The 12,188-nt window shown below is 32.1% G+C and overlaps 1 protein-coding gene across 1 annotated transcript; it reads right to left on the bottom strand.

The window, feature by feature from the left end:
* Nucleotides 1–876: 876 nt before the first annotated feature.
* LOTGIDRAFT_162334 (hypothetical protein) lies at nucleotides 877–4,123 on the bottom strand (the record flags this gene model as incomplete). The annotated part of the gene is made up of 10 exons (XM_009058294.1): nucleotides 877–972; nucleotides 1,240–1,371; nucleotides 1,714–1,877; nucleotides 2,245–2,296; nucleotides 2,503–2,542; nucleotides 2,768–2,816; nucleotides 3,021–3,120; nucleotides 3,178–3,404; nucleotides 3,908–3,918; nucleotides 4,062–4,123. The coding sequence occupies 10 exons, from the start codon at nucleotides 4,121–4,123 to the stop codon at nucleotides 877–879; spliced, it is 933 nt and encodes a 310-aa protein (XP_009056542.1).
* Nucleotides 4,124–12,188: the final 8,065 nt, after the last annotated feature.

The following is a 12,188-nucleotide window of genomic DNA, read 5'->3' as shown; positions in this document are numbered from 1 at the left end:
ATTCAGTTGATTTGAAGTGTTAATTAGTAATTGATCAGCGCTCAGACTTATGGGTTTTAATTAATGATTACTTTAAATGAACACCTGATCAGTTATGGATAGTTAAAATGTAACATGTTGATTCCTACTCAACCAGTTTTAATTGAAATACTATTAAGAATTGTATACTTACTGATATATTATCACATTTGTCTATAATGTGGTACTATATTTACCTTTGGGTTATATTTGGGATTCAATCTGTCAATGAAAGTTACATACATCAATGTATAGTTGATAAAGAACGGTGACTTTTTCTTGTGGACCACATATTGAAAATAAAACTGAAAACTGCATAATTCAGACAATTTATGAAGGGCATTTAAACATGACTAAGAAATACTTACTTTTGCATTAAGGGCATTTGATTATTTCCCATAAGCAATATCTAGTTTAATTTGTACTAAATTTATTAATGTCTTGATAAAGATTATGATAATGAATCTGCTATAAGCAGTATTGTAAAATGATTCAATAATGTTTTGTTAATATGTATTTTGAATACAGCTTTACATGTCAATAATAAATGATTTATCTACTATCTAGTGTATTAGAATAACTCATGCTCCTCAACAGTTTGCAGATGATTTCACATATATTTTGTTTCGATAAATCTTTGAAGATAGAAATAGCTCATATGCAAGCAAGTAGAAAATATCACTGACACATGTCAAATAATAATTTTATCTAAAAGCTTTTTCAATTGTTAGGATTAAAATTCCTTTTTAGTTGATAACACACAAAGGTTATTTTTTACTCCTGTTTAGCATTGTTTGCATAATTTGCAAATATCTTGAACTACTTCCACCTCGGCTTCTTTAAAAGATTCATTTGATATCAATGTCCTAACATGAGTCCTTCCATTTTTTTACGTCTCATTGATGTCAACTTTGCTATCCATCTCTCCATCTTTTCATCAGAATCTACATATAGCTGGAAGTAAAACAGTTAAATTCCTGTCAAAACATATTTGAGTGGAAATTAAGTTATTTTTCTCAATTGCTTCCATAGGCATAAACTATGGCTATATTCTAAGGGATTGTAAAGAGGTTTTCTAAATTTGTTATGTGTATCAGGGACACTGAAAGCATCCATTTGCACCATTTGATGAAGTCACTTATCGTGAATGGTCTTATTTGATAAATAAAATTTTGATACAAACCTAAAATAGAACTGATATATACATTATAGAGTACTTACATTAGAATGTGCCAGTGTATTTGGGTCTATAGTTATAGGTTTGTTAAATCCTGGTTCTGTTTTCAAAGCTAATCCACTAATACCAAACATTGCTTGATCATGGCTATCTAATATTTTCTCTGATGTGTCTTCCTACAAAACAAATATAAATATGACTGATTTATGCCTGATCAAACATGTATAAATAATATAGATATTAGGGGTTTGAAAAGAAATTAATTTGGTGGAATTTTTGTTTATTCTTATTTCGAGTTACACAGACATAATTAATTTACGCTCATTTACTTGCAAAATCTGAGTAACATAACATGCAGATCAAGATGTCTTCAAAAAGAATAGCAATCAGGTTCTTGACCCTTAGTCACATTATTCAAAACTTGACTAGTAATACTTTGTACCATTTTTGTGTACGAAAAAATTATTATTACCAGTAATACATATTGATATTATTTCAATTTTATTTGGCTAATTTACCTTTTTCTTGGTAGATCTACTAGATTTAAATGAAGATGGTGTAAAACCAAAATCTTCTATTTCTGCTACAGCATTAGAAAATGAAAGTATATCTTTTGGTTTTTGATCAGTCTCTGTTGTACTAGAAGAAGCTTCCTCTTGTCGTATTTTCTCATCAGCTGCAGCTAGTAAAAATAAAAACATTTCCCATTTAACACATTGCATTCTTTTTGTGCATTAATATATGTGTGAAATGAATTGAATTTTTACCTCTTATTAGTAATAGACTGCTAAGTAGGGTGCATTATTGGCAAGTTTTCGGCATTTTTCGAATTTTTTTTTTATCTAATACTGTGAAAATAAATGGCTTTGATTGGTGCCAATGTAAAACAGCATCAGAGACAAGAGAAACAGGGGTAAAAATGTAAAAACATGATTTGGACCTTAACCAAAGTAAAACCTTGAACTTGAGCATGAATAAGTCTCAATAAGCCATTAAGATTTGTATGATATGATATTTACCGGTAATGATGGAAGTTATGACAATCTTACCTGCTGCTTTTAAAGCAAATTGCATTCTAATCTTAGCCTGTTCATGTGGTGCCTGAAATAACACATTAAATCATAACTTAAGACAAACCTCAGATACGAATTGAAAGATAATGTGTGGGTAAAATTACAAGCCCGCGAAATAATAAAATGGAACTTTACATCCTACTTCTATTTTCCAGTTTAGGCGAATAACAATAGCAAAAGCCATTGAGAGTAAAGTGAACCAGGATATTAGAATTAATAGAGTTCAAAACTTACCATGTCTTCAAATCCAGGAATATTAGATACAGGATCTGACCTGCATAACAGATTACAAAATGATTACATGAGGGAGTAAAATTTTGCCATTACCATGGAAACTAAAAGAAACCATTTTAATATTACATAATGACACAAAATGATATGGGTATTGGATAAAAGCAAATCTAGAAATTTCATTATACAAGAACATTTTTTGACTGTGAAATTTGTAGCTAAAAAAACCACATTACTATTCATTTGATTGTAAATAAACAATACTAACTTGTCTTCAGTTTTGTCTGAACGTCTTTTAGTATCTTGATATCTATCTTCTGAACTGGAGCCGAGAAAAAGAACAACAATTAGACATATGTTAAGTTGAAGATGTCAACATGTTAATCTATTAGTAGGCCTACATGGATGGTTTAAACTGAGATCTGCGAAATTAGTGCAGAAGAAAGCAAAGCATGTATTTGAAATTTCAATGAATTATGTAATTTTGATTAAACAGAAGGTTGTAAAAACTACATAATTACCTTGACCTTCTGTATCGATCCCTACTTCTTGACCTACGACCTCTATATCTTTCTCTACTTCTGCTTCTAGAGAGAGTTCGTCTTTCATATGTCCTTGATCCTGATCTTATATCACGACCTCTACTTCTAGAATGGTCTCTACTGTACGATCTTCTACCTTTACTGTATGACCTTCGACCTCTACTATAAGACCGTCTGGACCTAGAATGTGACCTGCGACCTCTACTTCTGGACCTTGATCTGCGGTATGTTTTACTTCTACTGGGAGATCCAGATCTCCGTCTCTGAGTTGAAGAACTTCTGGAATATTTTTTTGATTTTCTTTTCTTGGACTTTTTCTTGGATTTTGAAGAGTAAAAACTGCTAACGCTGCTACTTCTTGACCTGTAATGATTACTTTACTGTATTTGAAGTTTCAAATTTCACATATAAACTTTCATTTTGATTACAATCAAATTTTACTCAGATTTATTGTATGGTATTGCTGTTAATAAGTTTTATATACATGTATTGTATTTATACAGATAGGTCGGACAGGCAACAGTTGCTACAACATATCTTCCTAGAGCCAAATTTCATTACCTTAATGTTAGGAATAAGAGATGAAGTATATACAACAACGAATCTCAAAAATAGGGGTGATTCAGTAAGCTTTTCAGATTAGACTTATTTGAATGAAAAATGGTTTGAACTCCATTTCTAATAAATTTAGAAATATGAGTTTATATGTTTTTGGCCCAAAATATGTATTAGAATATAAAAATACTATTTTTTCAAAAATTTTCATTAGAGAACCCTTTCAGATGCTCAGTCGTCGGAATACCCTTTTCAGACCTAGTAATATACGTACTAAAATTACCACATATATTTTCATATCTATGACTTACCAACTGATAACCTATTATGCATCATCAACAATTTAGATTTTCACTTTATTAAGTTTATCTTACTTTCTTTATTTTCAGAAATGATAAGAATAAGATTAAAAGTCTTAAGACTGGTTCTGAGAGTATGAAAGCAGAGTAGCCAAACACAACAAACCTTGATCTTCTTTTCTTTTTCTTTTTAGACTTTCTATCTTCATCACTTGAATATTTTCCCATGTTTTGAATTTATCATTTATATCTAAGCTTTTTTAAATCCTGAAGTTGAATCAAATAGTCATTACTCGACACTTTATCTAGATATAAACAAAAGAAGTTATTTGTGGTCCGGATAACTGGACAAAGCGGTAGCATACTCAAAAATGAGATAGTATAAGCCGGAGTAACTGGATAATGATTAACTCCATGTAGGTTCTATTTGACTAGACTTGCTGTTCTTTTTTAAAAATGCTACCTGTGGCTGTGAGGGAAAACAAAGTAACTTAAAATATTAAAATCATACCAAATGTTTGAGAGTTAACTGCTCTTGTATTCCAAAATCAATAGGGCGAAAAAGGGTGGGTGTAATTTCCAGATTTGGGTCAGAATGGTCTGAAAATCGAGAATAAAATTCCGCCAAAGGCTGTGCAAAAATTGGGAAATTCGGGGCACAGACGCCTCCACCATGGAAATATATTCGCCCCCACAAACAATTATTTTTGTCATCTAGTAGGAATAATTTTGGCAGTCTAATGATATGATTTAATTATTTATTAGTTTATTTAGGGTCTTTCATCAGTGGAGGTAACCCAGAATTTGCAAGGAGGGTACTAAACCCTGTATCAGCTGAAGTCTAGGACTCAAATACCGGCCATGTGATTGTCGGTTATAACTGTTTCGGTTGTTCCAAGCAACAAGTCGACAGCATTTCCCAATGACCAACCGCATACTGAATATGGGCGTGCATGTTTGATTCACTAATCTTAAAATTAAAAATTGAATTCGTGCCTGTCTTCGCTTTGATCTCACGTTACAGTTTTGTTATATGTAGGAAAGATAAATATAAGCAATTTTTTTTTTCGGTAGGGTACGTTTTCGTTTCGGCGTAAGTGGCAAAAGGCCTTCACATTAACTTTAATTAATTTTAATATGTGGCGCGAATTTATCAATCATGTTATTTTTGAACAGACTTTAGACTTTACAAAGGCAATATAATGCCTGCATGGCATCTTTATTCAAAGTTCTTTCAACCAGCCACTCTAGTAACCTAATTTCGTACATCTTTGGAAATGATGAATAATTTAAATGTGCGACCTCGCGTGACCTCCGCATTTCCGTATTTTGATAAACCGTTGTCATAGAACTATTAGGTCATATTGGTAGTTATGACCAAAAACCGTTTTTCAGTTATTATCATTTTTTATCGGCCAAATTCCATAATCCCAAGCTGTAAGCGGAATTCGAAATGTCGTCGAACAAAGTCATGTCACAAACTAGCGGATTCCATGTAGAAAAATTCTATGGAACACAATGTGGGGCGTATTTTTATGTTAATTGTTTCAATGACTTTTAGCAATACATTACTCTTGCGTTTTACTTATCTTACTTTACAAGGAATTGTCATTAGTTATAATGAAATATTATTAAAGATAAATACCAAGAGAAATAAATTATACCACTGAATATCCATATATACGGAGCCCCTAAGGCGCAATTGTAAACATATTTATTTATTATTTCGTTTAAACGAATTAATCATTTCGTTAAAACGAAATGTTATTTCGTTTAAACGAATTAAATTATTATTTCGTTTAAACGAAATAATTATTTCGTTTTAACGAAATACCCTATGTTTATTTCGTTTAAACGAAATAATTAATTCGTTTAAACAAAATAATTATTTCGTTTAAACGAAATAAAAAGATGGGTTAATTATTTCGTTTAAACGAAATAGATGAAAAAATTAATTCGTTTAAACGAAATAAACAAAGTGTATTTCGTTAAAACGAAATAATTATTTCGTTTAAACGAATTAATTATTTCGTTTAAATGAAATAATTATTTCGTTTTAACGAAATAATAATTTCTTTCGTTTAAACGAAATAACATTTCGTTTTAACGAAATAATTATTTCGTTTAAATGAAATAATAAATAAATATGTTTACAATTGCGCCTTAGGGGCTCCGTACATATAACATGTTTTACTCGACTTATTTATAGATTAAACAGTCGAGTAATGTTCCTTTAGTAGAAACAAACCAATTTTAATTATTTTATAGAATATCTGAAATTCGGTGTGGAATCCTTATGCACGAATATAGCTTAACCACTGTATTAGTTAAGAACATGATATTAATGTAGGAATGAGGGTGGTTATTACATCTCTGCAGGCTTCTTATTGTGAGAATTCATAAATTTGACTTGTGATTTATGATGAAAGTACGACAAATATAGATACCGGTAAGTAACGTTTATTACTTTTGAGACAGTTCGCAACAAAATGTTTTTATTCTAAAAATGTTACTCTTTTTACAGTCACAGCAGTTTAGAAAAAATTATCGATATTCGGGGTTAAATCGCTTTTGGCAAATATACCTTTTATTTATGGTGAGTTTTGTTTATAATTAACTTTCTTAGATTAATTTGTCTGAAAACGACTTGCATTATTCAACTGTTAGACCTAGCCTTAGGTAAGGGGTAATCTTGTGAATTTTTGTGGGGAAGGGGCTTTTTTTTTTACTGAAGGGGTGTATGTAGTCCTTTAATTGATATATTTCAGAGTCTGATGCAAGTGATTTTATAAACTTTTGATGCAAATTATTTGAAATTTTTTTGATATTATTAAAATGCACATGTTTATGTTTAGTTTCTTTTTTCTTTTTGCAGGTAAATCCACTAACCGTGATTTAACGAACTTCATCTATATTTGGTGATTTGTTTAGAACCAATGACCATCCACAGTTGTCATAAATTATGTTAACTAATTAAAAAGAATCAAAGAATCTTTTAAAAATGGACACTACAACTACGTGTCCATTTAAAACAAGAGATACCCTAGAATTCCTCACATGCAGCAAGGAAATCTTATATTGTACATAATATTTGATATATAAATTACTTACTGTATATTAAAATACAGATGCGACGTCATTCTTTGATATTTGCGGACCAATATCCAACTTATTGGTATGGTCATTGTGCCAAGAGTACACGATTTGTTAAAAATGGCTTCAAATTTTGAACTGCTGTGACGTCATAACATGATTGATAAATACTTACTTCGAGTGATTTTACAATAAATGGAGTTGACTTATTTCTGAATTTTACTCATGCTTGACTGTGATGTTTTGGCCACAAAAATTATGTAAATTCTAGTAAATCCTAACGTCCGATCGTAATGTTTACAGTATTGCATTTCGCCTAATATTGTTGTATAAATTGAAATATTCACTTCAAAACAGTACAAATAGTCTAAAGCGGCCCATACACGTTCAATATATTGACTCAATATTATTGATCGTCTGTGGACAATATTGACGAAAATATTGTCAATAAATATTATTGAGTCAGTATATTGATGGATCAAATTCAGTTTGATTTTTATTGAAGACTCATCAATATATTATTGATAGTCCGTCAATTTATTGAAACAATTTATTGAGTGTGTGTGGACAATCCGTCAATATATTAGCATCAATATGCATGTATTTTAAATTCCCTTTCCTTGCTGACTTTCAAACAGTCAAAATGGCAACAATAGTTTCAATATGGCTCGTGAGTTGATCTCGTGACCTGTAATATTGCACATGCATGAGTAGATGTTATTGTTTGTGTAATCTGTATTTTAAGTAGGTCAATGGTCCTCAAGCAGTCCAATGCGTTAAATAATGACGTAACACGCGGACCTTCGATGCTTGTGTTACGATCATTATTGAACTTATTGGACTGCTTTCGGCCATTAACCTATACTTAGTACTGATTGAATACTCAATGTCCCAGAAAAGGACATGAATAAGAAATTTGTCAGATCATGGATGGCAAGTGGGTCACTTGCAAAAAAAAAAGGATACGAGACATCCATGGTTTTGCATTTTAATCTGATTGAATGATTTATTACAGATAAGAAAATGTTCTCATAGAATTTTGGTCTGTAGATATCAAATTGTGTTGCTGCAAATTGTTAAATGGTTGGTGGTTTTTTTAGCGAACAAACTCATGCCCTCCAAGATTGGGTCATTGAACCTTACTTTTTTCATGCCATCTTAAGGGAGGTCCCATGCGCCACAGGTTGTGCTTATTGTAGACGCCCCCAAAAGATAGAAATTGACTGTGAGCAAGCTAATGCCCACGTCCTAAAAAATTGCCCACATTGTTCACTGTATGCCGTATCGTTAACCAGCTACAGAAAAGTAAGACTTATCGTAAGTATATGTCTTAGTATATACATACTTTAAGGAATGCAGTTTTATTATTGCTTGGTAAGGAAATATCCCTAATTTAATATTTTTCTATTTCAGATATTGAATGTTATCAGTTAAAAAATTGAACGATTTGAAATACAACATGTGTTTCAACATTTTAATTAATTACATCTACATGTACTTTCTTTTACTTTTGAACAGTATTTTGTATTTTATTACCCCAATTGTTCCTTTAAAATCAGAGTCAATCGAAACTCAAAAGTCATTTTATGTAAAATATTGTCTCTAGATCACTTATTTTCATTTGTTATTGATGATAGATCGTTTCATGGTCCGGTAAGAGCAACCAGAAAACATAGGCGGGGGTGTAAAAGTTATGTGAGTTATTCTTTTTTCTCCGTGCAACATCCCATACAGCAGGTAAAACCACTCTATAACTTAAAGGGATACAAGGTAGTAAGAATAGTAACTGCGGGATATCTTTTTTTACATGTAGAAGGTTCTATCTGTGCTGGATGTTTTGTGAAATTATACATATGCATTACAAGAATATTAAACCACACAGAGTGATTCTCCGTCATAGAAACCGTCCGTATGGACGTATGTTATTACACTGCCGGTCATTTGACCACGTCCGAACTCGGATCAATCATCCGTCACTAGAACGTCTAGTGAATTATACCAATTGTTGACCATATTTTCATCGAAACTTAACCGAGGGAGTTCATGTCATTCTCTTCTGCTCATATACCTGGTAAACTTGCCTGGTAATCACCAAGACTGATTTTTTGACACACAAGCCACAGCAGGCACAAAGAGTGTTCATTGTATAATAGCGATTATATGGTTATTAATGATAGAATAAATGATAGACAGCATTATTATAAATAAGCTCACTATAAATACTGTATGTGTAAAAAAAAATAGATATTGTGATTTAACAAAAGAAAACAGCTTTTACAATATTCATTTCTGGATGTAAAATGTTTTGATCCCGAATTTAATTTCAATTTTGAGTCTTTTCTGCCGTACTTAGGTCAGTTAAGACAGTTCGGGAATTCGGCATTTTACACCCACTGGGCGTCTTTTTTGTTGTCAGAAAAAAAGGAACTGTTTATTTCTTAAAAGGTTCGACTACTTTAATTAATGTGAAAATAAAAAAAATAAGTCCTATGTTGATAAGCAGTGCAACCAGAGACATTTCTTGGAATTTATATAAGAGTCCTAGTAGGGTCCAAATGATTTTCAAGATAATTGTTCCCCTTTGTAAAATAAGAAATTTGTGTGTGTGCTAGAAAAGTGCTAAGCCCACTGAGAGGCGTTGTGGATTATTTTGATATGGCTCTGTTTTGTTTCAAATAAAAGTGGTCAATTTTTCGGATAAAGAAAATCCGTTCTGTGAACTAAAGCCAATTTGATTTTAGAGAAAGCTGCAATAAGAGAGAAACTTTTTCTTGATAAAAGCCTAATGTAGATCAGATTGAAGGTCAACTGAAGGTACATTTGTTTCTCAATCTAAATATCAATACTCTCAGTAGCCAATTGGATTCGTACTTCAGCAATATAAATTTGTTAAGCTGTTCGATTCCCATCGAGGTAAAAAGATATTCTGTTGCCAATACCAGTTTTTTTTTAAATAGACACAGTGTCTTTCCCTTCCACCTGTATACAGTCATAGCTATGAAATACCGGTATGTTTATCTTAATGTGTTCTTACTTGACCTTGGCCAGGTTTTGCATGTCGCCTATACGTTTGACATTTCGTATATACCTGAAGATTTTTCATTCTTAATGAAGACAGTCCCGGTGTATAAAAGATAATCATATTTATTATTATCTCACCCACACCAACGTTTCATATCATCGTGACACTGTGTCATTATAACCGTAACACCCTCCTATTCTTAAACTCGATCTTCAATTCACACAGTGTTACTTAAGTTTCATCGCCAAAGAAACTTCCTGAACCTTTACTAAGATAGTTTATTATATCTTGGAATGCAGTTTTTTGAAAGAATTTGTTATTCACTTTTAATCAGAGAAAAAAGTCATATTTTCACTAACTTTTAATCCAATCTTTGCCAGAGAAACATTCTTTACCTTCAAGTTTTGTTTCTCATGTCTCTTCATTCAATACTTTCACATTCTCTCTTTGCTATTTTTTAAGAACAATTTCTAAAGAATAATATCCTATTTTTTGTGATATTCACCTATCTATTAGGCCGACCCACTTTTATCTCAAAGAAATAAGGTATTAAACCAGGTGCAGATTGAGGAGATTTCGGATCCATGGGTTTTCTAGGGCCCCAACCCAAATGCCCAACTGAATGTGTGAACGGTCTCCCAGCTTAATAAACTCAATTTTCTCACTGGATGCTATTAAATTTCAAGAAATTTAATATTCGTAGGGAGCCCGAACCCGTTGACTAGGCCCGGTTGTCCTAATCCCTGCCCCTGTGGATTTGGATTTAATATTAAAAAATGAAGATAATGTGCATCTTGCAAATAACAACAGAAAATTAACGCAGCACTTGCGTGGAAAGACAATTGAAGTAACCTGTAACCCACCTTTGCTGGAAACGATAAAAATTTATAACGGTTAATTGTATTTATTGAGGGTTGCCATAGGGCAGTTGTTACTGACTGGTTAATTCTCTTGACGGTCTCGAATGACAAATTTTAAATATCGGATAAACTTCACACAATCTTTTAGTTGTTGCCACATTTCTATGTGACCTTAAGAAACTTCGAGAGTAATATTTCGTACAGTCTTCATTTGTTAAGAAAATAACAAAGTATTTCTGTGAGCTGTAAAAAGACATGTCAACAAACAATGGACGTTCTTCTAATCCACCACAATTAACTTTCTAGCTCGACAGTTTAACTAGATGTTGAGTAGAAATTCTTGATTTTTAATTGGCAAAACCACACGTCAGATTTCTAAAGACTAGCACCAGTTAGCGATAAAAACCACAAATATAACGAAACGACCATCGCCTAAGAATCATGACGAGATCGCTTTAATTGGCGAGCGTATTCTCCTACTGAGAGAATAAACCACTTTTACATCTCTTGACAAATTTTCCACTAAAAGGCGATGAATTGAAGTGACCTATCAACTTAATTTCAATAGAAGATTTCACCAGACGAAAGAGTCGCCAAATGAATTGACATTTTCTAAATTAATGAGGATTGGTTGAAGAGGTATAGAAGTTCAGCGGTCCGTATTGGACGATCGGTAGTACATTTTATCCGGTTAACCATTGAGAGTCGCGTGTTACCTCTTATGAGCTTGTGGACATTTTGACAACCACTGTGGTCATTCTGTTGTAAACTGGGCATATAATATTAACAGAGCAATCAATTGATTGAAGATTGAATATACATGTATCATAAAAGAATTGAGACCAGCAAGGCATCTACGTTATTTGTTGCATATGAACTGTAACCTTGGTGATGATTCGCTCACCTTTGAGTTCGATCCCGATTGAAGAAAGTTCCTCTTGTAAGTGATGCAGCACATGGCTGGGGGTGCTGATAAGGAAAAGATTCCACGATTCGTTGCTGTTTCAGCAATAGACTTGTTTGGAATTGTTGGAAATGTCATGTAATAGTTATCAAAACTTAATAATTATGAGTAAGTTACGGGTTTGCGTTGTCATACGTCACACATATATAATGTAATAGTTTCTGTTTCTTCTTGACCAAAAAACAATAATTTTCTCAATGTTTAGAAAGAAAACATCTGTAAAAAAATAAATGAATCTGTTTACCATGTTTACGTTTTTGGAGAAAATGCTGCATTCATCTGGAACGAAGTCCATAAAATAATAATTTATGTTTCATTTTATAACAATATTTGATTATAATAACAGATTTGATT

The sequence above is a fragment of the Lottia gigantea genome, assembly GCF_000327385.1.
Source record: "Lottia gigantea unplaced genomic scaffold LOTGIsca_33, whole genome shotgun sequence".
In the NCBI taxonomy this organism is placed as follows: domain Eukaryota; kingdom Metazoa; phylum Mollusca; class Gastropoda; family Lottiidae; genus Lottia; species Lottia gigantea.
The sequence above is the reverse complement of the archived record's forward strand: the minus strand, read 5'-3'. Positions and strand labels throughout refer to the sequence as shown.